Source organism: Heptranchias perlo, chromosome 8, assembly GCF_035084215.1.
Source record: "Heptranchias perlo isolate sHepPer1 chromosome 8, sHepPer1.hap1, whole genome shotgun sequence".
NCBI lineage: Eukaryota > Metazoa > Chordata > Chondrichthyes > Hexanchiformes > Hexanchidae > Heptranchias > Heptranchias perlo.
In genome coordinates, this window is record NC_090332.1 from 20,224,894 (window position 1) to 20,249,027 (window position 24,134).

The window sequence follows — 24,134 nt, forward strand, 5'->3', positions numbered from 1 at the left end:
TAGCCGAGGCATAGAATATAAGAGCAAGGAGGTTATGATGGAGCTGTATAAAACACTGGTTAGGCCACAGCTGGAGTACTGTGTGCAGTTCTGGTCGCCACACTACAGGAAGGATGTGATCGCTTTGGAGAGGGTGCAGAGGAGATTCACCAGGATGTTACCAGGGCTGGAGCGCTTCAGCTATGAAGAGAGACTGGGAAGATTGGGTTTGTTTTCCTTGGAGCAGAGGAGGCTGAGGGGGGACATGATTGAGGTGTACAAAATTATGAGGGGCACAGATAGGATGGATACTAAGGAGCTTTTTCCCTTCGTTGAGGGTTCTATAACAAGGGGACATAGATTCAAGGTAAAAGGCGGGAGGTTTAGAGGGGATTTGAGAAAGAACTTTTTCACCCAGAGGGTGGTTGGAGTCTGGAACTCACTGCCTGAAAGGGTTGTGGAGGCAGGAACGCTCACAACATTCAAGAAGCATTTGGATGAGCACTTGAAATGCCATAGCATACAAGGCTACGGACCAAATGCTGGAATATGGGATTAGAGTAGACAGGGCTGATGGCCGGCGCGGACACGATGGGCCGAAGGGCCTCTATCCGTGCTGTATGACTCTATGACTCTATGATACATTGCTTTATCAACAAAGTGTGATGAGGGAAGTGTTACCGGGATCAAGTATGACACTCACAGAATGTGTAAACTATACACACTTTTAACTAAATCAATAGATACTAGTGGATGTCCTGTGGCTTAGCTCACAGAAAGTCAGCGCAATGCAAATTTCCCTCAGCGCGTATTAATGATGCTGTAAGTGTGATGATTCGTAGCTGCTCGAGCTTATGAAGCGCCATCTAGTGTACAGCTGCAGACAGCACTGTGTCACAAAATGGTGATACCCAAATAAGGAGTGCACGACATACATAGTCAAATTTAAAATATTATACGTATATATTTCACCACCACTACAACTGGTAGCACTGGGAAAATAAAGTTAGAGGTCCGGCACAGGCTTGATGGGCCGAATGGCCTCCTTCTGTGCTGTAATGATTTTATGATTCTATCATAACCAGTGTCCCCACCACAAAGCGAGCTTTCTTTTAACTCAGCTTTCCTCTCCCCACTATTTACAATGACAAACACTACTTGCATCATGCATTTGTTTACTCGGTTTGGAATTATAAATGTAGTATCACATGACACCCATAATGTTTAACTATGGTAGGTGAGTATCCAAATTTACTTGCTGTACCTATTGCACCTATAGATGATGCTATGATAGGGATTTCAAATGTTATTAAGTGTTCTGCTTGTGCTCTGCTTATGATCTTACATGACTGGTTCCCAGTGTAGATTTGTTTAGATCAAATTCACTGCCTTCTTTATTTGAGCTGAACACGGCCAGTAAGAGCTGAGAAAAAAAAATCTGAAAAGCAATACAAATGTGAATCTTTGTAAAAATCAGGGCTAGCAAATAGCCCAAATCATAATTCAAGAAGTATGTCTTTATGCAAAATTTATTCATAAGAATTCTCTTAAAAGAAATGTCACTTTTTGTTCCAAGTTTCAGGAAACGTTACAGAATCTTTTTCTCAGGAGACTGTTAGGTAGAGTCCATGATAGAGTGGATTGTAGACAGATTGTCGAAGAAGTGGGCAAAATGGGCCATGTGATCTTTTCTTGTCCCATGCTTTCTTATGTCCTTATATTGTCAAATTTCTCCTACTAATAATACAACAGGAGTGCCAAGACCAAAACTACTGAGACACAATGCTTCCGTGTTAGTCCTTATGACTTCAGCTTTGTTCTATGATAATTAAAGTACATGATACATCAGCAACAAGCAAGTTATACAAGCTGTTTTTATATTACGAGGGAACAGTTAATGGAAAATGTGATTCTCCTGCCTTCAGCTGCACTTTGGAAACATAAATGTCCTGACCTACCTTGTTCTGGCAACAGCAGAGATCCACTTTCTTGTAATTGTGGTGCCCCCAAAATGTGCAAAGCCAGTTTAGTATAACCGATGTCATGATAGTGACACAAAGTCAGCAGTGTTTAAGTTGCCAAATAAAAATGCTCTGATTAAAATGGAGAGCTCCAGTGATATCATTTATACTGCATCCACACACACACAGTCACCGCATTGCCCTTTGGCGTCTTATGGAGAGCAGTTCCAGTGGAACAGATAAAGAGGGATGAGCAGCACTAGCAGGTTGGTATGGTCCAGCTCTCCTGAAAAAGTAAAATAGCCTATAGAAAAAGCATAACTCAACATCAAGCATCTAAAAAAAAGTAAATATAAACTAGTTGATATCTTGACTGGAGGCCAGGGACAAGACTGGGTAAGGTGTTTGAGTGGGTGAGGATTGGATCAGGTGTGGGTACAGCAGATGCAGGGGTAGGGTGCAGGACAGGACCAAGGCAGAGGCTGAGCGCCTGACTGGGGAAGGGTTGTACGTGGCATTGCAGGTCTGGTAGTGGGGGGCTCAGGGCCAGGTTGGAAGGGAAAGAGAAGGATCCAGACCAGGCTTATGGTCAGGTTTGGGTACAACTAATCTAGACAAAAGGTAGGCAGTGCAGGACAGGCCTCAAGTCAAGATCAGGTGGGGTTGGAAGTTGGAAGAATTGGTGCCGAGTAGGTCCATGAGCACTTGCTGCTAAACGTGGCTGCTGGATGGCAGGAGTTGTGTTAACAGAGACCATTGGGATGACAGTAGCAGAACCAAAGACAAGGGAAATTCATGTGGTTTCAACTGGCCAATCAATTAATGCCACTATTATGGCCAAATTTACATGACTTCATACGATATATAGAAAAGTCTTTTCTATTTTATTATTATAAGCAGGAAACCAAAATATGTGAACTCCTCACAGGATAGGAAGAGAGTTATAACAAAGTTATACCAAAAGTATATAGTTTACCAGGATATTTACTATCCTTTTAAGCCTTTTTTTGAACAAAAACCAGCAATGTCCTAGGATATTCATTATTCAGTGCACATGTCACAGAATACTGTACAGAGGAAAATACTGTGAATGGCTCCTCCGCAGCGATGAGGGCAGTTTCCTGGCTCTAGCTATTGAAGTGCAGTACATAGAAGTATTAGGTGAGGGATACACTTACCCATTGCAGAGGCCCAATGCAGACCTTGGCAGCCATGAGCGGTATGCTTGGATCATTGGGATGGAGTTTTGCACATTCTCTCAGAGCAGACACAGCCCACATTGACTGAAAATTAAACAGATGATGTGTAAAATTACTTCTTCTTGTGAATATATTTTCTGTTTATTTTCAGCACAATTCAAGTTTCACGCCATTCAGAAAGGAATCATTAACAAATCTATTGAAAAAATATTTAAAATACAGAATGTAAAACTTGGCACTATTAACTACCATCAAAACAAAGACTATCCAAAGAATGATTGGCATTTTTTCTCCTCGATACCATTATGTCCATTATTGAGCCACTTGTTTCAATGTAAAACATATTAGTAAAAACTGAATAATAATGAGCCTGAAAGGGAAATAAAAGAAACAGGTTAGTTATTCTATAATTGGTGCACATTATTCTTCCTGGTAAGGTTTATCTTCTCTAATTTTCTACCCTCTCTTAAAGAGGGTGACTCATTCTGGCATATTTTTCACAAGCAACAGCAGGCCTTTGGTACACCTCACCCAAACGACTACTCCTCATGCGTGAGCCCAGATATTCTGTGTTAGCACGCTGTTCAATTATGGATCGGGGGCAGGGGGGATATCGCAGCCAGGCCCAATCCAATCCTCATCTGATGTCCAACGGGAAGGAACTGAATAGCAATCTGGAGTGGGACCCCTGGATTATTTTTCCATCCCTACTGAAGAGGCACTGAAGGTAACTTTGGTGCCTCCATCCCCACCCAGGGTGAATTTAGTTAAATCAGCACAGATCTTCCTCATCTTAGCAGCTCTGTACCAGGACAGGTGGTTGATTTGCCACGGAGTCATCAGGATGCCCTTCCTTGCTCTGGTAAGCTTTAAATTCAAGTACAATATTGAGCTAGTGTTGCCATCAGTATCCTTTAAAAAATTAAAAAGAATGATTAACATCCTGACCTTGAATTTCCCAATCTCCAGCCATAATTTCAGTGGGAGATTGACGGGACCCCCACAGGAAAGGCGTAAATAGCTGCTTACACAGATTCTCTAGGGGTTGCACCGATCTCTTGCCGAAGTTACAGTGGGAGATTGGGACAACCCCAGTGGGAGATTGGGACAACCCCAGTGGAAATTTGGGGCCCCGTCTCTTTTTCTTCCCCCATTTTTGTTTTGGAATACGTGTTTATACAGTAATTACTGATGACATTATCTGATCAGCTAACTAGGAGCAGTTACTGAGCTTGACTGTTAAGACAGTTGAACTAAACACTGGTAAATTGCCATGATTTACTCAGCAGCGTTTTAGTGATCATGCCATTTGAACCATAGAGTTATTGGCTTCATGAGGAAGTAGAACTGACCGCTTGAAGCCAGGTTCACGAATGACATCATTAACACAGCACTTACTGTTCAAGTGAAAATATTCTAAAAGTTAAGGAGAAGTGACAGGCATTAAATGATAGGCTGGTAACATTTAATTATAATACAATTAAATGGTTTGACTTTTTTTTTAAAAAAACGAGGTAATGGTGACGTTTAAATGAAAACTCTCATTTGTAGCAGACAATTTTTCTCCCAATTTGGAGAGCATTTGATTGATGTAGAATTAACACAGATAATATAAAAAGTTAGCCTTTAAAAAAATGTTCTATAGCTAAAGGAGGAAAAGAAAGACATCAGGCAACCAGTGCAGCTTGAGTGACAGAGATGGTTGGAGCCTAATGTAGCCCTCACTCTACTGCAGCTTTCATTGTACTAGAGTGCCTGAGCTAGCGGATGTGTAGGAATGTGTTCCTGCACAACAAGCCCACAATATTCACCTTTTCTCACTACATTTCTCTGTTATTTTTCTCCATTCTCTCTCTTGAAGGCTCTGAGTCCCTGCAGTGGTACCAGTCCACAGGTGCTGTACCTTAGCTCAAGTGTTCATATGGGAGAAGTGGTAGAGTGCCGAAAGGCTAATCAGTTCAGAGGAAGGGGTCATCATAGCCCCATACCATCCTCACCCGATATCCTCGCATGCATTCCCAGCAGGGATCACTGGATGGTAGACAGAGATATAGTGCTGCCAGACCTGGCACACCCTACACTCACAACAGCCATCAGTTCTGTATCCTCCCATTCCCCTTATTCATGACAGATTCCAAGAATTCACCAATGGAACAAACTTTACATTCCATCCCCCAGCTCTGCTAAATCTCAGGTTCCTCTTCTGCACTTCCCACAAACTGCAGGCTCCCCTCTGCAGTGGTGCCAGCCCACAGAACCCCCCCACCACCCCACCACCCTACAAATGCTGCTAAACTTCAGGACCCCATGTCAGTGCTGGCAAATTCCAGGAACTCCATCCCAATTCTACCAACCTCCATGACCAACTGCCCACCAGTGATATCATAGCCTATTGCACCTGATTTATGCCCCGAAAATGGGCACAGCACATACCAATTTCTATTCCAAGGTTTCTTTTGGTAAATGGAATCTGACTGACTAGATTCGTAGCCACAATAATAAATCAGAAATAGATTAATAATGTAAGATATGAGAAAGAATAAAATCACAAACACTAATACACAATGAAAGAGTCAATGAGAGAGATTGTAATGCTGGGGCAGGATGGTGGCAGTCTCTCTTTTTTTTGGATGTTACAGCACAGAAACAGGCAATTTGACCCACCAGGTTTGGACCAATGTATTACTCCAGATGTGCCACTTAGTCCAAACCCCTGCTCAGTTCCCATACCCTTGAAGATTCCTCTCTTCAACCATCCATCTAATTCCCTTTTAAAAACATTTATGGACTCTGCTTCAACAGCAGTTTATGCCAGACAATTCCACATTCTAATCACCCTCTATGTAAAGAATATTTTTCTCAGCTCTCCTTTGCTTTTTTTTAATGATTATCTTAAATATGTGCCCTCTTGTTACCTCTTGCTGACTGTGGAAACTATCTATCTTCACTATTTAATGTAATACAATGACTGAATCTTTATCAGTCACTCCATAAACTGCTCAGCTCTATTGAGAAAAGCCCCAACTTCTCAAGTCTCCCTTCATAACTGTAGTCCCTCATACTTGGTTACCCCCTTGGAGGGATCAGATCTAATCTGTCCCTGGTCTACATAGAATTCTGCATCATAAGGAAGACAATTACAGTCTCTGTTTTAAAGATTCAATGGCGATACTGACAGTTTAAGAAAAACAGTAATAGCATTCCGCAGCTAAAGGCAGAATTCTTTTGGCTGCTGTATAAGTTACATTTTTCCCCCTCATTTCATTTCCACGTTATAAGGCACTCAGGAATTTTAATGATATGATGTCAGCAGCATGGTGGAAGTCAGCCAACATTTTAGTCTGTAAGCCTTCACCAGCCGTAGTCTTTGAATTTAACACTGTGAGCACTGTAGTAGGTAACTCTTTTGCCCAGATCCCAATAAAAAGAAAGAATCTGAACAAGATTGCATTCTTTCTCCAGTTTCCACTGAAAATACTGAACTAACTGTGTTTTTTTACTTTTCTCAGATTGCACAATGCTATATTCATAACTACAAAATGCACAAGTGGTATCCAGAAGTTCCCAGGTTGAATCCCTGGTCTATGCTGAATTAGCTGATCACAACCTGAATGCAGTTGGCTATGGAAAGGAAAAGAAAAATCAACCAGAGTTCCTACTTCTGGAAATATACCAGTGTGGAAGGAATGAGACATGGCTGTGATGTCCTCCATGGTAGGTTAGCTCGCCAAGATTCACACATGAAAAAATTGGATAGTTACCAAAAGGCTGCAGGCACTCATAGAATCATATCTTAGCTAAGGTGGAGGTGGTGCTGCATGACAGAGCATGGTGATCCTCTGTGCCAGTCCAAGGCACCATCCTATTATGTCAATGTTGCAGCATACCTCAAGGAACCAGAGCCAAGTGTCAGGCCACAGCAGATTGTTACAGTGACTGGATGTGCCAACCCTATGCTGTATGGTAGATGTAGATAACACGGCTCAGCATCTACCTCTCTGCTGACCTGACCAAGAGAACGCAGTTCCCCATGATTATGACCATGCAAGTGTGGCAGAAATGGTTGGTGACATTATGATGGATGCAGCCAAGCAAGGTATGCTGGCTGCTATCACCCTCGTATGCCTTTATTCGTGCAATACCACTGAAAGCATTACATATTGTAATTGGAAAGCATCCAGCATAACTGTTGGCCAGACATTTATATATCTTAGTGGTGCATTTGGTTCTGCTGTCCCAACTTCCTTTGGGAAGAGGAGCTTCTACATGCACTAATCATCGGCCAAAGTGAGGTGTGTTCACATCCGTCTGCAGACGTGGGCCGGCTTCAGCGCTTCTGACATGCAACTTGACCTGGCTCGGTATGTTCTCTTCCTCTAATAACATTCGATAGCGGAATTCCTATTAGGAAACCCAATAGCTGAAACTTCACATGGTGGAGAAAATAATTGACATAAAGGCTCATGAGCACCTAACTGCCAGCAGGAAAAGCACAAAAATAGAAAAACAAGTAAGAAATGGCTGAAATGCACACACCTCTACATTACGGATTCCTTTTCATAACCTGCAGGATATTTATTGCAACTGAGCAACCTTGGACACTACCTCATTCAGGCATGATATACGTGTGACATCCTGCATGTTACCAAAATATTTAAATGAATTGCCCGTCTGTCCCCTATCACTGAACCCACCCACCAGAAATTGCGTTGTGTACAAAGTAGGTGGCTCTCCTGTGGGGTAAGATTTCTGCCCATTTTCTGTTCTTGGTAGTCTATTTGATGCTGTTACAGCAAACAACTGGGAGCAGAAAAATCTGGGCCCATTCAGGCCTACTCCTGGGCTCCAGACCCTCGACTACCAGTTAGCAACATCTTAAATTTATGATGATCACCAAAAGAATGACAGAGAGAGTAGGAGAATTTTTTTTTAATCATGCAGAGGATATTTAGGATATGAAATGCCCTACAATGGTGGGAGCAGTATCCATAAAAGGTTTTAAAAAAGTGGATAAATATATGAAAAAGAAAAATTTAAAAGGGTATGTGAAAAGGTCAGAGGAATGGGACATGGTGGATAGCTCTTTCAGAGAGCAGGCACAGGCGTGATTGGCTCCGGACTGCGAAATTCCATGATCGGTTGAGATAATTTTGCATATTAATAAACATACAAAATAATGAATAGTCTCTTTGCATAACTGCCCAGCATTTACTTAAGTTACATATCAACTGCTTCTATACCAAGACAAATCTACTGCAACTGTTGATGGCAAATTTCTGGACAATTTAATATGTGACAAGACCCAAGATGCACATTCATCTTTAAACTACCGCAGAGCTAATATCATTAATTCATAGCAAATCGAGACAGAAATTAGGTCAGCATTCAGGAAACATTTTCAGCTCAGTCCCTTGGCTGCTTGTCAATGTAAGATGATGTTATTTTCGGACTAATGTTCACTGGGGGAAAATAAAGTTATGTTAGTCATTTTGGCAAATATGCTTAAAAACGTTGTCATGGCTACAATTAGCAGAATGCTAATGTAAAGAGTCAGCATGCAAACCTTATTTCACTTTACTGGATCAAATACCTCTAACTACTTAAACAAAGATTGTAAACTTCAACGGGTAGGTTGGATAGATTCAGTAAATTAAACAGGCCTGAAGATTAACAATTCATTCTAGTGGCTGGCCGAATCTAACACAAGCCTGATAAATCAGCTGGATTTCCTCCACACAGGAATATGTTTTCCATTCACTTTCCAGCTGAAATGATGACATTTACAAAAAAAAAAGTAAATCTTTGGTATTTCCAGTGAATGAGAGTAGAATAGACAAGAGATGGGACTCAATGTTTCTTGGTGCTTTTTTGAAATAATAGTACAACTATTTGTGTTGTACTCCAAATTTTCTCCTCTCTTGAAGGCACTGGCTGTTGCTGGGACATAGTTCAATGGGTGTTGTAAACGGCCCTTCAATTCCTCGCTCCAGTGGCCATTCTTATGTGCGAGGCTGCACAGTGTACTGGCAAGTTATTCGACCATGGCTGAGCTCCATCCTGTTCTCACTTGATGCTTGTTTATCTAGCTTTATTATGCAATGGGTTCCCATTGTTCCTTTTAGTTTAAAGCGCCCCCTTCCCCTCTCACCTATTTTAGTTTAACATGCCCCCTTCCCCTCACCTATTTCAGTTTAACATGCCCCCTACCCCCCTCACCCCCTTCAGTTTAATGCACTCCCTTCCCCTTCCCACGCCCTTCAGTTTAACATACAAGAAATGACCAAAGCCAGACTTCAGTCCTGAGGATATGATTTTCTGTGACAATAAAACCATTTTGCAATTCAATCAGCAACATTTTGTGCAATAAGTTTCGGTAGGTGGACCGGCAATTTCTACCACATTGCGGTTGCGCTCCAAGTTGGCAAACAATTGCATCTGTGTGGCCAGAAAATAATACATAAAGATTCCATAGAAAGCAGATCCAAAAAAATAAAAGTAATGCCATAAGTGGGAAGTGAATGTAGGAAAATCAGATTTTTTTTTATTGAATCGGATTTATCGAAAATTAAGCAACACAGGAAAAAAAGGCACAAATGTTACAAAGTAAGAATCAGAGAGGGGACAGTAAATGGAATCCACTACACTGAATGTTGGTGCAATCCACAGAATCCACTGATTTTTTTTTAAAAGCAGTTCCCCGACAACTGTAATTATGCAACAAGAACCAACTTTAGACAGATTTTTGTACTTCAGCAACTTAAGAAGGAACTAGCCAATACATGCCATGGTTAATTACAAAGCTAAAGCAAAAACCCTAGGTGACAGCTTTAAAAATGACTGACAGGACTTTTGCGACACAGCAATTCACCACCAAAGCTGTCCAGCAATCGATACCTCTCTCCTCTCTCTTTTAAAGCTATTTTAAGATTGCAGGAGGTCTTTTGTTGTCCCAATGCTCAGCACTGAGAGAATGGCAATTTATTTTTCTTCCCCTCGCTCTCCCATTACAGGGTACCTGGCAACCATTTAGTGTCTTACCAAGAAAACCACTGAAAGGGATGGTCTTAATTATTACATTCACAGATCACATCGTAAACCAAACAATACATGCTGTTAATTCATAACTGCTTTATCAAATCACAGTAACGGCATGGTTTTAAAATGCCACATTTCCAGTTAACTTTACTTTGTCACTTGAAAATACAAAGCCCATTTTTTTGACCAAAATAAATCATTGCATCAAATACAGGATTTGGACTGAGTAAGCGTGCTGTAGTGAGGTTTTATTTGTTTGAAATAGAACGTGTAGCTAAATTGTCTATCTTCTGCCTTTAATATGTGTTGATGCATTGCAGACTCTGAAAGGGATACTTCAGGCAAGAAGCTAGGGGGAGGTGGAGGAAGGAAGGGATTTCACATTTGCTCTGCAAGCAAAAAGGATATCCCTTCCCTATAAGGCATAAGCTATTTTTTGCCATCAATTGCAGAATAGCTAGATTAATTTGCACACATATGGACGTTTATTACTGAATGCAAACACTTCAGTTTCTATCCCTTTCTTGTAATGCTGAATAAACTATTGTAGTTTAAATCTAGCGAAATTTGCATGGGCAGTCTATGCTGATCAAATTTAGTAGCCTCCATTCAAATACTCCGTATAAAATGCCCTAACATACTGTGTGCAATGAATCTGTACCCAGCAGTCCGCCAAGCACTACGTCCACATTCAGAGGAGTAGCGTGTAAAAATGGGTCACGAGAGTTCAGGAAAATTGTTCAACAGAGGAAACCAGAACGTTTTATGCAAAATTTAATATTCAATTTTAAAAACAAATTGGAGTGGTGTAGTTGCTAATTTAATGCATTTTATAAATTTACTTTTCATTTTTTTCACTTTTCCCCCTCCCTACTGTATTAAAACTTATTATACAAATATTACAAGGAATTGACGTTAGCGTCTCTTCAATGTCGTGTCAGCAAAATAATGCAGTGCAAACAACATGACAGATACTTTTTGGGATAGACAGGTGTTTCTGCAACTGCCGACGTGAGTCTTGCATGGTGTGTTGCCTCCCTGGTGCCAGGGTAAAGGGCATCACTGAAAGGGTGCAGAACATTTTGGGGGGGGGGTGGGAAATGGGGAACAGCCAGAAGTCGTGGTTCACGTGGGAATAACATAGGAGTTTAAGGAGCTAGGGAGGAAGTTAAAAAGTGGGACCTCAAAGGTAGTAATCTCTAGATTACTCCCAGTACCACGTGCTAGTGAGTATAGGGATAGTGGGATAAGACAAGTTAATCATGGCTGAAGGAAAGGTGCAAGGCGGAGAACTTCAGATTCCTGGGGGGGCAATGGGACCAGTTCTGGGCCAGGAAGGATCTGTTCAAGATGGACGGGTTGCACTTCAACAGAACTGGGAGAGACAAATAGGACTAGAATAAAGAATAGTTCAGAAATAAGAGGGATCAGACAGGGGGCAAATGCGAGGCAAAGAGAGGGTATGAGAATAGATTTCCAGCTAACATAAAAGGAAACCCTTTTATAAACATATAAATAGTAAAAGGGTAGTCAAAGGAAGGGTGGGACTGATTTGACAGAAAAATGTATTTAACTAACTATAGACAAGGGGTTTATTTTATAATTTGTTCATTAAAATCAGCCATGTGTTTATTTACTATCCCACAGATAGTAAATAAAGTGGTTGTTGGAGGCCAATCATCTCAGCCCCAGGGCATTGCTGCAGGAGTTCCTCAGGGCAGTGTCCTCGGCCCAACCATCTTCAGCTGCTTCATCAATGACCTTCCCTCCATCATAAGGTCAGAAATGGGGATGTTCGCTGATGACTGCACAGTGTTCAGTTCCATTCGCAACCCCTCAGATAATGAAGCAGTCCGAGCCTGCATGCAGCAAGACCTGGACAACATCCAGGCTTGGGCTGATAAGTGGCAAGTAACATTCGCGCCAGATAAGTGCCAGGCAATGACCATCTCCAACAAGAGAGAGTCTAACCACCTCCCCTTGACATTCAACGGCATTACCATCGCCGAATCCCCCACCATCAACATCCTGGGGGTCACCATTGACCAGAAACTTAACTGGACCAGCCATATAAATACTGTGGCTACGAGAGCAGGTCAGAGGCTGGGTATTCTGCGGCGAGTGACTCCCCAAAGCCTTTCCACCATCTACAAGGCACAAGTCAGGAGTGTGATGGAATACTCTCCACTTGCCTGGATGAGTGCAGCTCCAACAACACTCAGGAAGCTCGACACCATCCAAGATAAAGCAGCCCGCTTGATTGGCACCCCATCCACCACCCTAAACATTCACTCCCTTCACCACCGGCGCACTGTGGCTGCAGTGTGCACCATCCACAGGATGCACTGCAGCAACTCGCCAAGGCTTCTTCGACAGCACCTCCCAAACCCGCGACCTCTACCACCTAGAAGGACAAGGGCAGCAGGCGCATGGGAACAACACCACCTACACGTTCCCCTCCAAGTCACACACCATCCCGACTTGGAAATATATCGCCGTTCCTTCATTGTCGCTGGGTCAAAATCCTGGAACTCCCTTCCTAACAGCACTGTGGGAGAACCGTCACCACACGGACTGCAGCGGTTCAAGAAGGCGGCTCACCACCACCTTCTCGAGGGCAATTAGGGATGGGCAATAAATGCCAGCCTTGCCAGCGACGCCCACATCCCGTGAACAAATAAAAAAAAAGACTCCTCCAGTCATTCTGATCACCCTCTCTCGGTACTACTATCCTGGTTGAGTATTTACTTCCTATATACAGGCCCAGATTTAGGTATCAGGCATTCCCCTCGATGAACGTTCTCTCAAAACCTGAACAGCAACTGAACAAGTTGCCATTTTGCCCTATACCCTACAGTACTCTACTGGACAAACAAATTATGCAGCCATATGGCTGTGAGCTACCCTTCTCCATGTTACATGCACAGATTTATTGATTTGAGGGGGACTACCTATCTGAAGTAGATTAAGAAAACACCATTTATTTTTCAGGAAACAAAAAAATACTTCCCTGGTAGTCTCTGAGCACATTTCTCACAAACTTCTTTCTAAATCCTCTCAGTGATCAAGCGGACCTTTCCCCCACCCCAGTACTCACTTCCTTTACAATAGCACAACATCCAACTCACCATGAGCAATGCCATGGGAAATGTGCTAGTATACACTAAATATTTTTAAAATCTTCTTACCATTATCAATACCACAAGCATGGTAAACGTGGCAAGGTAATAGAGAGGAGCCGTGAGACTGGTTTAGTTAGTATCAGAGATATGAGATATGAGGAAAGATTGGCACTTTAGGTAGGATGTGACAAAGAAGTGATCTCAGAGATATACAAGACAGTAAGCAAAGTAGTGAAGGTAAATCTAGAACACTATTTCAAGTCAAACAAGAGGATACTGGTTCAAAAAGAACCATTGGATACTGTGATGCTGCAATTCTTTTATTTTCTGAATGTTTTAGCTAGGATGGGCAACAGGGTCTTCCTTATCCATATTTACCTTTTGAGGATAGAAACACAGGATATGAAGGTAGTTAGCATTACATCACTGGTACTGTGACAGCTTTACTGTTCAGCAGCCAATTACTGAGAAACACACTCCAAATCATATGGTGTCGTAGTTAATACACACATACAATTACTGCTTACTATACAGTAAAATATATGTACAGAAAAGTGTGCACTACACACCATAGCAACTAACACTAATAGCATCATACATCTATAGTACATTAACACCCTAATTATATAGGACAGTAATAAAAATGTTTGTGTAGTATACTGTACGTTATACATTATGTAACTAATACAAACATATATACCAATGCACACTATTAAATATGTAGTGTATGAATACTGTACACTGTAGAAGATAAATTACTTTCAGTAGCTTTATTTGTTAAATTAGGCATCCACCATGCAATGTCACTGGTTTCCAAAAAAATTTATGATTTAGAATGATATAGTCAAAAGACCCTGGCTTGATAAGGCATTTCTGGACAATTTGGAGGGGATGATGAAATGAATTTGATGCAGAGTTGCTACATTTTCCAAGATTTAACCAGGAACAGCAAGTCATGTTCATTCCCAACCTTGTGCACTAAAACTAAGATTAGTTCCTGGTTAGCCATTATGCAAATTTTGTGTTTGCACATGCTGAAATATGTGTGGAGTGAGAGAGAAAGATTACAATTTAGTCAAGAATTGTTCTTTAACATTATGTAGACACACAAAAAATATACCCCAGGATGACAAAAATCCTTCAGAAAAGAATTTCTGAAAAATAGTATATTAAAAAAATCCAGTACTACAGCATTTAAATGTCCTCAATATATCAATGAGGAAAGGATGCAAATTCAATAAGTATCAAGGAAATGGCAGCTATACTGCAATTAGAGACCTTACCTTCCCACAAGCCACCAGTGAAAGTGCTAATTGATACCACAAGTGGAATTCATCGAATGCAAACTTCATCGCTCGCTCCAAACACTGAAGAAAGAAACATATTTCAATGTGATATCTGTTTGAAAAGTTCAACATTAGAAGAAGTGGATTAACAAGAATACTTCATGCCAATTATTTGTCTTTTATACTCATCAAACCTTAGAACACTTCTCACAGTACTTGTTATTCTGACATGGGGTTGTGTTCATTCAGCAATGCAAGAATCAATCTTTGTTTCACATTATAATTATGCCATCTAGTGGGAGCATTCCCAAATTCTTATTTTAAATGCTAGATTAGGAAATGTTGAGTATAGAATTGAGACCAGGCCAAAATTGCTCTCAGTGACTTTTGTCAGGGAGGGGAATAAATTAGACAAGCTATTCCTGATCGCTATCCAGTGATCTCTGCCGGAAACTACATGTGTGGTTGTCAGATGAGATCAGGATCAGGCTCAGGCTCATCCATGATGTTCCCCATAGTCAAATGGCCTGCCAACACTCACTGTCTTTGCTCACACATGCAGATTGCCCCCAAGACGAGGAGCTGGCAGGCAGCTGGTGTCTGTGTAACCATCCCGGGGAGGAACAAAAACATAAAACAAGGCACTAATTTCAGTCACCAAATGGGGACATGAGAAACTATCTTCCTGCCAACCACTGTCATTACCACTCATCCCAGAAACACCTTGTAATAATCACTCCTCATATCCTTTAGAGGCATCACCTGGGATTTTGACTTTGCGTTTGAGCAGACTGCTTTTCTTAATTCAGCACTCACTGTTATAATAAGCACAAAAAGTTTAAAGATTATCTTAAGACAACAGAGTGGGTCAGCATGATGTCCTTTAACCTTCAAAACTTGTTTGAAAGCAGCCCAAGCTACTTAGATTAATGTCTCTGATGGTTGGAAGGGAAATGATTTTGAGCAGTCTTAATCCACCACACAAAATTATAATTTGGCACTAAATAGCAACCTCACACATACATTTGGAGATTGAGGCTGAGGTACATTATTGGAGCACAGCAGAAAGAATTTTACTCCAGATCTGGGCTGTATTATACCCAGTATTTGATGCTGATAATGTACCAAAGAATTGAATAAAATTATTATATTTCACAGCACTGGCATCCTACATGTCGATGAATCATATACCAATGAAATGGAAGTGTATTCACAGAACATTTGAAGTTATGCGTATCTTAGTTGGAGCTCCGTTGCTGGGTAAACTCAACTGAACTTTTACCCAACCAGTGAGGTGAAATGGAGTCATGTGGATTGACTCCACAACACTTTTATAATACATTAAGGGTCTAGAGTGGGCAAAAAAAAAAATCAGAAATTTAAATTTCAGAGGAGAATACATAAAAATATAATTTAATACATTAAATTACTGTTTATTTTAACAAAAAAATGTGACTATCTAGCATTAACTGTGTGATATGTAAAACGGTTTGGTTCCAGTGCAAAGCTGAACAATTAAGACATTAGTTTTTGCAGTAATGAAACAGAGGGGAGACTTACACAGCCTGTTAAGTGAATAACAATACAAATATATACCCTTCTTGTTTTATGCTCAACAAGCTGGGTATTACCTTTTGTATACCAAAGTGCTATGTCTCTGTAAAATTTGCTATATTGTATTATAACATATGCAGGAGTGCTATACTTCTGTAAAACTGTATTATAATATAACACACGTTGGAGTGCTGTACTTCTCCAAACTAATTGTATTGTATTAAAACACATACACAAGTGTTGTATTTCTGTAGGATGGAAAACAAAGTTTATTTTTCGCCCATTCAATTTTCTCCAATCTTCCACTGAAGTTATCGACTCTTTGCTGGCTTATTTTTCCATGGGTGCTAATTGTCCTCCAGTACCTTGCACTCCACTGCCTATTATTCATATTGTGGAGATGCCGGTGATGGACTGATTTTCACATCGTTCACCTGACGAAGGAGGAAGCCTCCGAAAGCTTGTGAATTTAAAATAAAATTGCTGGACTATAACTTGGTGTTGTAAAATTGTTTACAATTATTATTCATATATCACCAGGCTTTTCAACTGCAGAGATGTCACCTATGTTGTCACCTAACATCAACTTACAGCAGGGGTCAGGGCACAAACCTGGGCTGATTTTTCCTCACTCAGGTGTTCAAAGACCAATTGCAGCACTCCAACAAGCTCCGATCAGCTAATTCAGCACAGGCTGGGGATTGATTGGGGCCTTTTTGGTTGAGGTTTAAATACATCATTCTCTGAAACTGCAAGTGCAGGTAGATGAAGCAATAAAAATGGCCAATAGAATTTTATGTTTTATAAATAGGGGCATAGTGTGTAAGAAGTATCTGTAATTTCTACAAGTACTATGTGCAGTTTTGGGCACCCTGTTATAGAAAGGACATTGAAGCCATAGAGAGTGTACAATATAGATTTACCAGGATGATGTCAGAAATGGGAACTATAGTTATTGGGAGAAACTTTAGATACTGGGACAATTTTCAATGGGACAGCTCTGCTAAGAGGAGATTTAATTGTGGTTTTTAAAAAATATCTCTAAATAAAAATCTCCTTCCAAACTCACTTCATTATGCTGCTGAGACAATCATTCCTCCTATTCTTTGCCCTAATGCTGGTCACATGCATCGCAGTTCAGATTCTGAGTCGACAAATATTGTATGTAGAGGTATAAGCCCCATGTGAGCAATGGAATAGGAGTCACGCCCCACTGCCCCATCATAAAGCATTTATGTTGTTATTCAATTATTCCTTTGCCCCTATTAGATAGTGAAGGGAAAACTGAAGTACAATGTAAATTCTATAAATTCAGAAACAAAAACACAACATACTAGAAACACACAGCAGGTAAGTCAGCATATGTGAAGAGAAGACACATTTCAGGTTCGGTCCTTCTTCAGAACTACTTCCCCACTTATGCTGTTTGACCTGCTGTGTGTTTTCAGCATGTTCTGTTTCTGTTTCAGCTTTCCAGCATTTATAGTTTTTTGCTTTATATTTGTACAAATTCATATATGTTGCCCCCTCCCAACTCAAAAACATAGGATACATGTAAACCTGGAAGCTAAATTACAGATGATCTACATATACATAGCAATTAATACGGTGTGATTGTCCTTAAGTGTTAGAAATTAACAAACTTTTCAATAATTATTTAGTGACTATGCATAATTATCTTTTTGCTCAGAAAGCACAGAGTATCTCTTCACTTACAGACAAACTATCTTTTAAATATCACCATGTGATTCACTATTAAAATGGCATTTTTTTCCCCAAACAGATGCAGGAGATTGCTATCAACATGTGGCTAACATGGGATTACTTTGAAGATGTACTACATGTTCAACAACTTAAGTCCAGCTAGATGTCTTGCTATGGCATGACTGATCCATTGTTGCTGCTAAAAACTGTGACTATACCAAATGTTGAAGGGTGTGACTGTACCAAATATTGAAGGGCAAAATGATAATTAAAAACATAAGAAACCAGGTTTGGAAAATCAGCTTTCTGGGTCACTAAAGTTTGCTGGTGATTGAAGAAACTACTCACACATGTTGGTTCCTAAGCAACCACCTGACTTGTGCTCATCTATCTGCATTACATCCCTTTGAGGGCTGCAGTAGAGCTTTACTGCACCAAATTTAAATTTGCAACAAGATACTTTAAATACAAGGAGAAAGTGCATTGGGAAATGATTTTCACCTCTGTACATCCCTGCTTTTTCTATGACTTGCTATTAAATAACAGGGTTTGCAGAAAATCAGCTGTACAGAAGTCACAAAAGGAAAAGACGTGAGGCATTTTGCAAGATGAAAGAGTCATGGTGAACTAAATACTGTCCTTTTGCCTCTTGCTGGTTGTGAGTCTGCACCAACTCAATCTAGGTCTTAGCGGGTATTCATCTGTGACATAACTGGAATTTTGTGTCAAAATATGAACAGTTTCGCTCAGCTAGGCCTTGGGTGGGAAAAGGTGGAATATCTACCTTGTAGGTTTTTGGTATACTCTTCAAATGATATGCTTCCAAGGTTGCTAGGTTCTAGGGAAACCACGCATTGAACTTGCACATGTTTAGAAGAATGGAGTTTAGAAGAATGAGAGCTGATCTAATTGAAACATATGAGATTATGAGGAGGCTTGACAGGGTAGATGCTGAGGGGTTGTTTCCCATGGCTGGAGAGTCTAGAACAAGGGAGCATAGTCTAAGGAAAAGGGGTCGGCTATTTAAGACTGAGATGAGGAGGAATTTTTTCACTCAGAGGACTGTGAATCTTTGGAATTCTCTACCCCAGTGGGCTGTGGATGCTGAGTCATTGAATATATTCAAGGCTGAGATAGACAGATTTCTGGATTCTAGGAGAATCAAGGGATATAGGGATCGCGCAAGAAAGTGGAGTTGAGGTCGAAGTTCAGCCATGATCTGATTGAATGTCCATGGAATCAGTAGTAACACATACAGAAATGTTTGTATCAGGGAAAGTAGATATCATCCTGTGTTCCAGCTGACAGCGTTTGTCCTCAAGCAGGGGTGTTTGGAGAAGCAAATAGGGCCATCTCCAAACACCCCCAACTTCTGAAAATGTCCTAAAGCATCTCTGGGTGGGTCTTCCACTACTGAGAGTGAACTGAAATGATTAAGCACACACGCCCCTTTAATGTCTATTCAACCAAATGCTAAGCCGAAAGGGTAATCTCATAATCCAGACTCCAGCACACTAGAAGCATCACAATGTGACAAAATAAACTGTCATTCCCCCTTCTTGCTGATACAGTAAACTACCATAGTGTAGTCCAATCAGACACAGAACAGCTTGCCCTGTACTGTGGTCTGGAAGTGTTTCTGAGATAGTCTCACTGCCCTTTGCTCTAATAAATTGACGTCAGGTCGACTTGCCTTAAGCGCAGTTCTCCTACAGGTGGTACCTCATCCTCTCAAGGATGTGTCTGTTACCACTGTCAGCTATGGAAGAGCCAGCCTCAGAGCAGTTTCGATTAGACAACAAATATTTCCTGATGAATCAATAGGAATGAAAGTGTAGATAAAAATTAAGAAAGTTCAGGTAGAAAATTTTTGGTGAAATGTTAGCAATTGAAATTTATTTGCAAGATGTCTATTTTCAGCTTTATGGTAATTGACTGTCCAGGAACTTGGAAGAATATAATTTGCAACAGGTTGAGCTCAGTTTCAAACACATACCCTGTTCACTGAAGAACAATCAACAGTTTTGGGGGTAGAAAGAGAATTTGTTTACACACTAAAAATAGCTCTTTTTTTCAATCCAAACTGTTCTTTCCGCCTTTCTGCACACTATTATTTTATCTTCGGTTATAGTATTTATCTTCCGGTACATCTGTTTGAATTCATTACACTCTCCTTCACAATTACTAATTGAGACTAATTTTCAATAGACACCTCCTTTTATACTGACTACTCCATGATTCATGTGTTTATTTCCAATCTGCGCATAATTTGCAGCTAAATTTGTGCATCTGAGTCAACTGATGCATTCACCTCATGCTCCTATTCAAAAATAAAATGAACTGCTTACTTCTGAGAGCATTTCATACTGTCCCCTTCTGCCCATAGTTATGCTCAAGAGGTCGTACACTGCAGAGGCATTCTGGAAGCTGATGCTGCGGTCCTCTCTCTGGTCTGGTGCACGGCTTATTACAGCATCTCGGTTTGCCTGCACAAATGTTTAAAACACAAGTTACTATTTTAGGAAGATATAAATGTATAAGTTGTCACTATTCTCCAATTTGTTTTTGTTGAGAAAACTCGCTGAAGGGCCAACTCCCATACTGCAGGACGTCACTAAACTTGAAACAAGAGGTGAGGTAAATCAGGAAATAGTGACTGGATGAAACCAAGCTGGGGTTTTAAAAACCTGCACATTGTGGGAGAGTGGGTAAGATTTCTGCAATTTTGAGGTCCTGAGGTCTTGTCTCAGAGCTGCAAAATTCCTGATTCAAACCAAATGATGTAGCTTGAAGCTACAGACACAATGACCCATAAAGTTCTTTGTCGACTGGTTTCAATCTAATTGATAAGTAGGGAGGGGAAAAAAAAAAATCTATATTTCAGTCTTGTACTTTTGATTAGTTTTATGTTAATACATTTAATATCAGCTCCTGAAAATTCCCAACTAGTGCAGCTCTGCCTTTAGAATATCAGTAAAATCTAATAATGGGCTTGTGAAATTTCAATACTATTTCATTGTAACATGCCCCAGGTAAAATCAGGGATTTTATCATTTCAAATTTTGACTGTGCCTGGAGAGAGCATTTTGAGCTACGCAACACTAGGGCGAGTTACAGGTCGGTCACCGGTGGTGCAATTACACAACAAGTATATTGCACAACACTGACATGTATTGGCTTAAGTGGAACTTTTTCCAACAGCATATCGTACCCAGGCTGAATCTGCTTGATGTGTATACATGAATCTCACTAGTTAATGTACCAGTCTTGTGATTTGTGAATGCTAGGTAAACAGAAGCAGTCTTTTTCTATCAACAAATCTGAGCCATTAGTTCAATTAACTCAGTGTTGACCAATACATTAGTCACTAGCCACACGTGGCTAATTAGGAATCCGGATGTGGCTAATTGCATTTCTGATTAATAAATAAAAAATGGATAACAGATACCGTTGTTGGACATATGATCTCAATACTCATATTGGCATAGTATATGGATGTGTACTTTAGCCTTTCTGTGCATTTGTTGGTAAAATGGTAAGACGAAACGCAGAGCATGCGAGTGTTTTTGATCGTTGTGAGTGCTTTGCTTCCTTGGTTACTGAGTGGTGATAGATGTTAAGTAAATATGCAAATGTGAAGTCCATATGTCTGTATAATGTGGGTGTATGTAAGGGGTTTACAACTAAAATTAGTGCATGTGGCTAAAATGGTATTGGCATAGCCACATCTGTGGCTAGTCAACATTTTTTAAATGGACAACTGAATTAACTCATACTCTGAGTCCAACAGTAAATATCAACAGATTCCTGGACCTCAAGTAAATAGAAATAAGAACATCTTATGCCATCACATTGCATAAGTTAGCAATTAAAACACTTAAACTAGTTACCTAACTACCAAACATAAGATCAATAAAATAAATATAAATACAATAGATCACAAGCTTACATAGCAGTTATATACTTGACACAAAAAAAGTAATATCTGACAGAAAATCAATTTTAACCACAGATTGGTGAAAATACAATTTTCCATAACGCACAAAAACCACTGCAGGACCTGTAGAATGATCTCTGTTTCCCAGTGTACCAAATATACTGTTGTATCAGTCAATAAATACAAAGCTCCCACGGGTTTTCCAGCAGCAGTGGTTCACAGTGGTAGTAAATGTACTTGTTATTGTCATTGCCATTCCTCTAGGGATGATGAACTGGGCAACATTGATACAGTGAGGATGTGATGAAGAACTACGAGGGATATTTTCTTTGTGCACTATATGTAACAAAACTGTAAACTTGTTCTTTAAAATTTATGATTTTGTTACACATACTGCACAGGGGAAAATTTACATCCAAGTGCTTGCGACAATTGTGACAATTTTTTTTAAAACACAGGCATTCACAAATACCACAATTATATTATACAACCACTCAACTGAAATCATGCAAAACTTTGCCAGGCTAGATACAGCCTTCGAATTCCTCAGATAATCTCCCATAAATATATTGCTGGGCTGTAAAGCAGAGCTGAGAAGTCAACTTATCTGGAACCACATCTAAAACGGCCAACCAAACCAAATGACCATCAACGGCAGCAATTTATATTTGCGCTGCTGAACGCACTGGTTGAAGGTACACAGCAAAATCCCCTCCCAAGGAAAGTTTTGGTGCCTCTAACGGCATTGGTGTCACTTGGGCTATTTTACACGGTTGCCTCTACTAACACTCTCACCACCAGAAGAAAGCATGAAAATTAAGTAGGGTATGTAGTCATTAAAAGCTGAAGCTGCAACTGTTCTCCTTAGAGCAGAGAAGGTTAAGGGGAGACCCAATAGAGATGATCAAAATTAGGAAGAGTTTTGATAGGATAAATAAGGAGAAACTATTTCCACTGGCAGGAGGGTCGGTAACCAGGGGACAAGGATTTAAAATTAATTGGCAAAAGAACCAGAGGGGAGATAAGGAGAAATTTTTTAATGCAGAGATGTTATGATCTGGAATACATTGCCTGAAAGGGTGGTGGAAGCAGAATCAGTACTAACTTTCGAAAGGGAATTGGATATATACTTGAAAAGGAAAAATTTGCAGGGCTATGGGAAAACAGCAGGGAAGTGGGACTAATTGGATAGCTCTTTCAAAGAGCTGACACCGGCACGATGGACCGAGTGGCCTCCTGCTATGTAGCATGATTGTATAAAATTCACCTAGCAATAAAAACAGGGCAACTCCAGATACAAGCAGCCATGTTGTACTGTAGAAATGCTCCCATCACTGGTAGCAATTCCACAATGTAAATGTTTATCATAACACCCAGACATTGGTGTTTAGCCCTATTCCTGCTCTAAGCTGAATCCGTGCTCACCAAGCTGCGAAGCAAAAGCTCCACTGACCCATGGCATTACAATATTAAATAATACACGTGTAAACACTGTGCACTAATTCTCTTTGTATATGCGTACTGACAATACTGCATTCGTCTGCAGCCACTTTATCAATAACCCATGACATTTTGCATCAGCTGTAATTTTCTTTAATCAATACACTGCCCTGAAAAAAAATCCATGACTAATACTTAGAGGCAGTCACCGTGATTGGAAAGATTCTTTCTTCTGGTCAGATCAATTGTAATTGATTTTATTTAAAAAGAAATCCAGACAAGAGACCATTAGCTGTTCCACAATCAAACTAAAATAAACTACCAACTATCCAATTTAAAATAAAAACATTGAACACAAGCAGTGAGCATTTGCTAAACAAGGACTGGGACAATTCCCTTCTTTCAAGGAGAAAACACACAATTGATTTCTCTTTTAGCGGGATAATTGTGTGGTGGCAAATCAGTGTACAACAGAATGTCTGTCCCTTCACACAGGGAAGTGGCCATATTTTAAAAAAAAATTTGTTCATGCGATGTGGGCATCGCTGGCAAGGCCACCATTTATTGCCCATCCCTAATTGCCCTTGAGAAGGTGGTGGTGAGCCGCCTTCTGGAACCGCTGCAGTCCGTGTGGTGAAGGTTCTCCCACAATGCTGTTAGGAAGGGAGTTCCAGGATTTTGACCCAGCGACAATGAAGGAATGGTGATATATTTCCAAGTCAGGATGGTGTGTGACTTGGAGGGGAACGTGCAGGTGATGTTGTTCCCATGTGCCTGCTGCCCTTGTCCTTCTAGGTGGTAGAGGTCGTGGGTTTGGGAGGTGCTGTCGAAGAAGCCTTGGCGAGTTGCTGCAGAGCATCCTGTGGATGGTACACACTGCAGCTTGTGCGCCGGTGACGAAGGGAGTGAATGTGTAG

The 24,134-nt window shown here is 40.5% G+C and overlaps 1 protein-coding gene and 1 long non-coding RNA gene across 6 annotated transcripts in view; one reads left to right on the plus strand and one right to left on the minus strand.

The window, feature by feature from the left end:
- The window catches only part of LOC137324464 (uncharacterized), a 45,369-nt gene extending 27,242 nt beyond the window's left edge, over window positions 1-18,127 (plus strand). For all 3 annotated transcript variants that reach the window (XR_010963621.1, XR_010963619.1, XR_010963620.1), the window contains 2 exons: window positions 6,649-6,853; window positions 17,920-18,127. This is a non-coding gene — a long non-coding RNA (uncharacterized lncRNA). The remainder of the gene's footprint in view (window positions 1-6,648; window positions 6,854-17,919) is intronic.
- The window catches only part of LOC137324463 (tetratricopeptide repeat protein 7A-like), a 249,376-nt gene that overhangs the window by 159,368 nt on the left and 65,874 nt on the right, over window positions 1-24,134 (minus strand). For all 3 annotated transcript variants that reach the window (XM_067988771.1, XM_067988768.1, XM_067988767.1), the window contains exons 9-11: window positions 20,189-20,326; window positions 14,580-14,663; window positions 3,119-3,223 (exon numbers count right to left, since the gene is read on the minus strand). In XM_067988771.1, the coding sequence (XP_067844872.1) occupies window positions 3,119-3,223; window positions 14,580-14,663; window positions 20,189-20,326 (327 nt within the window). The remainder of the gene's footprint in view (window positions 1-3,118; window positions 3,224-14,579; window positions 14,664-20,188; window positions 20,327-24,134) is intronic.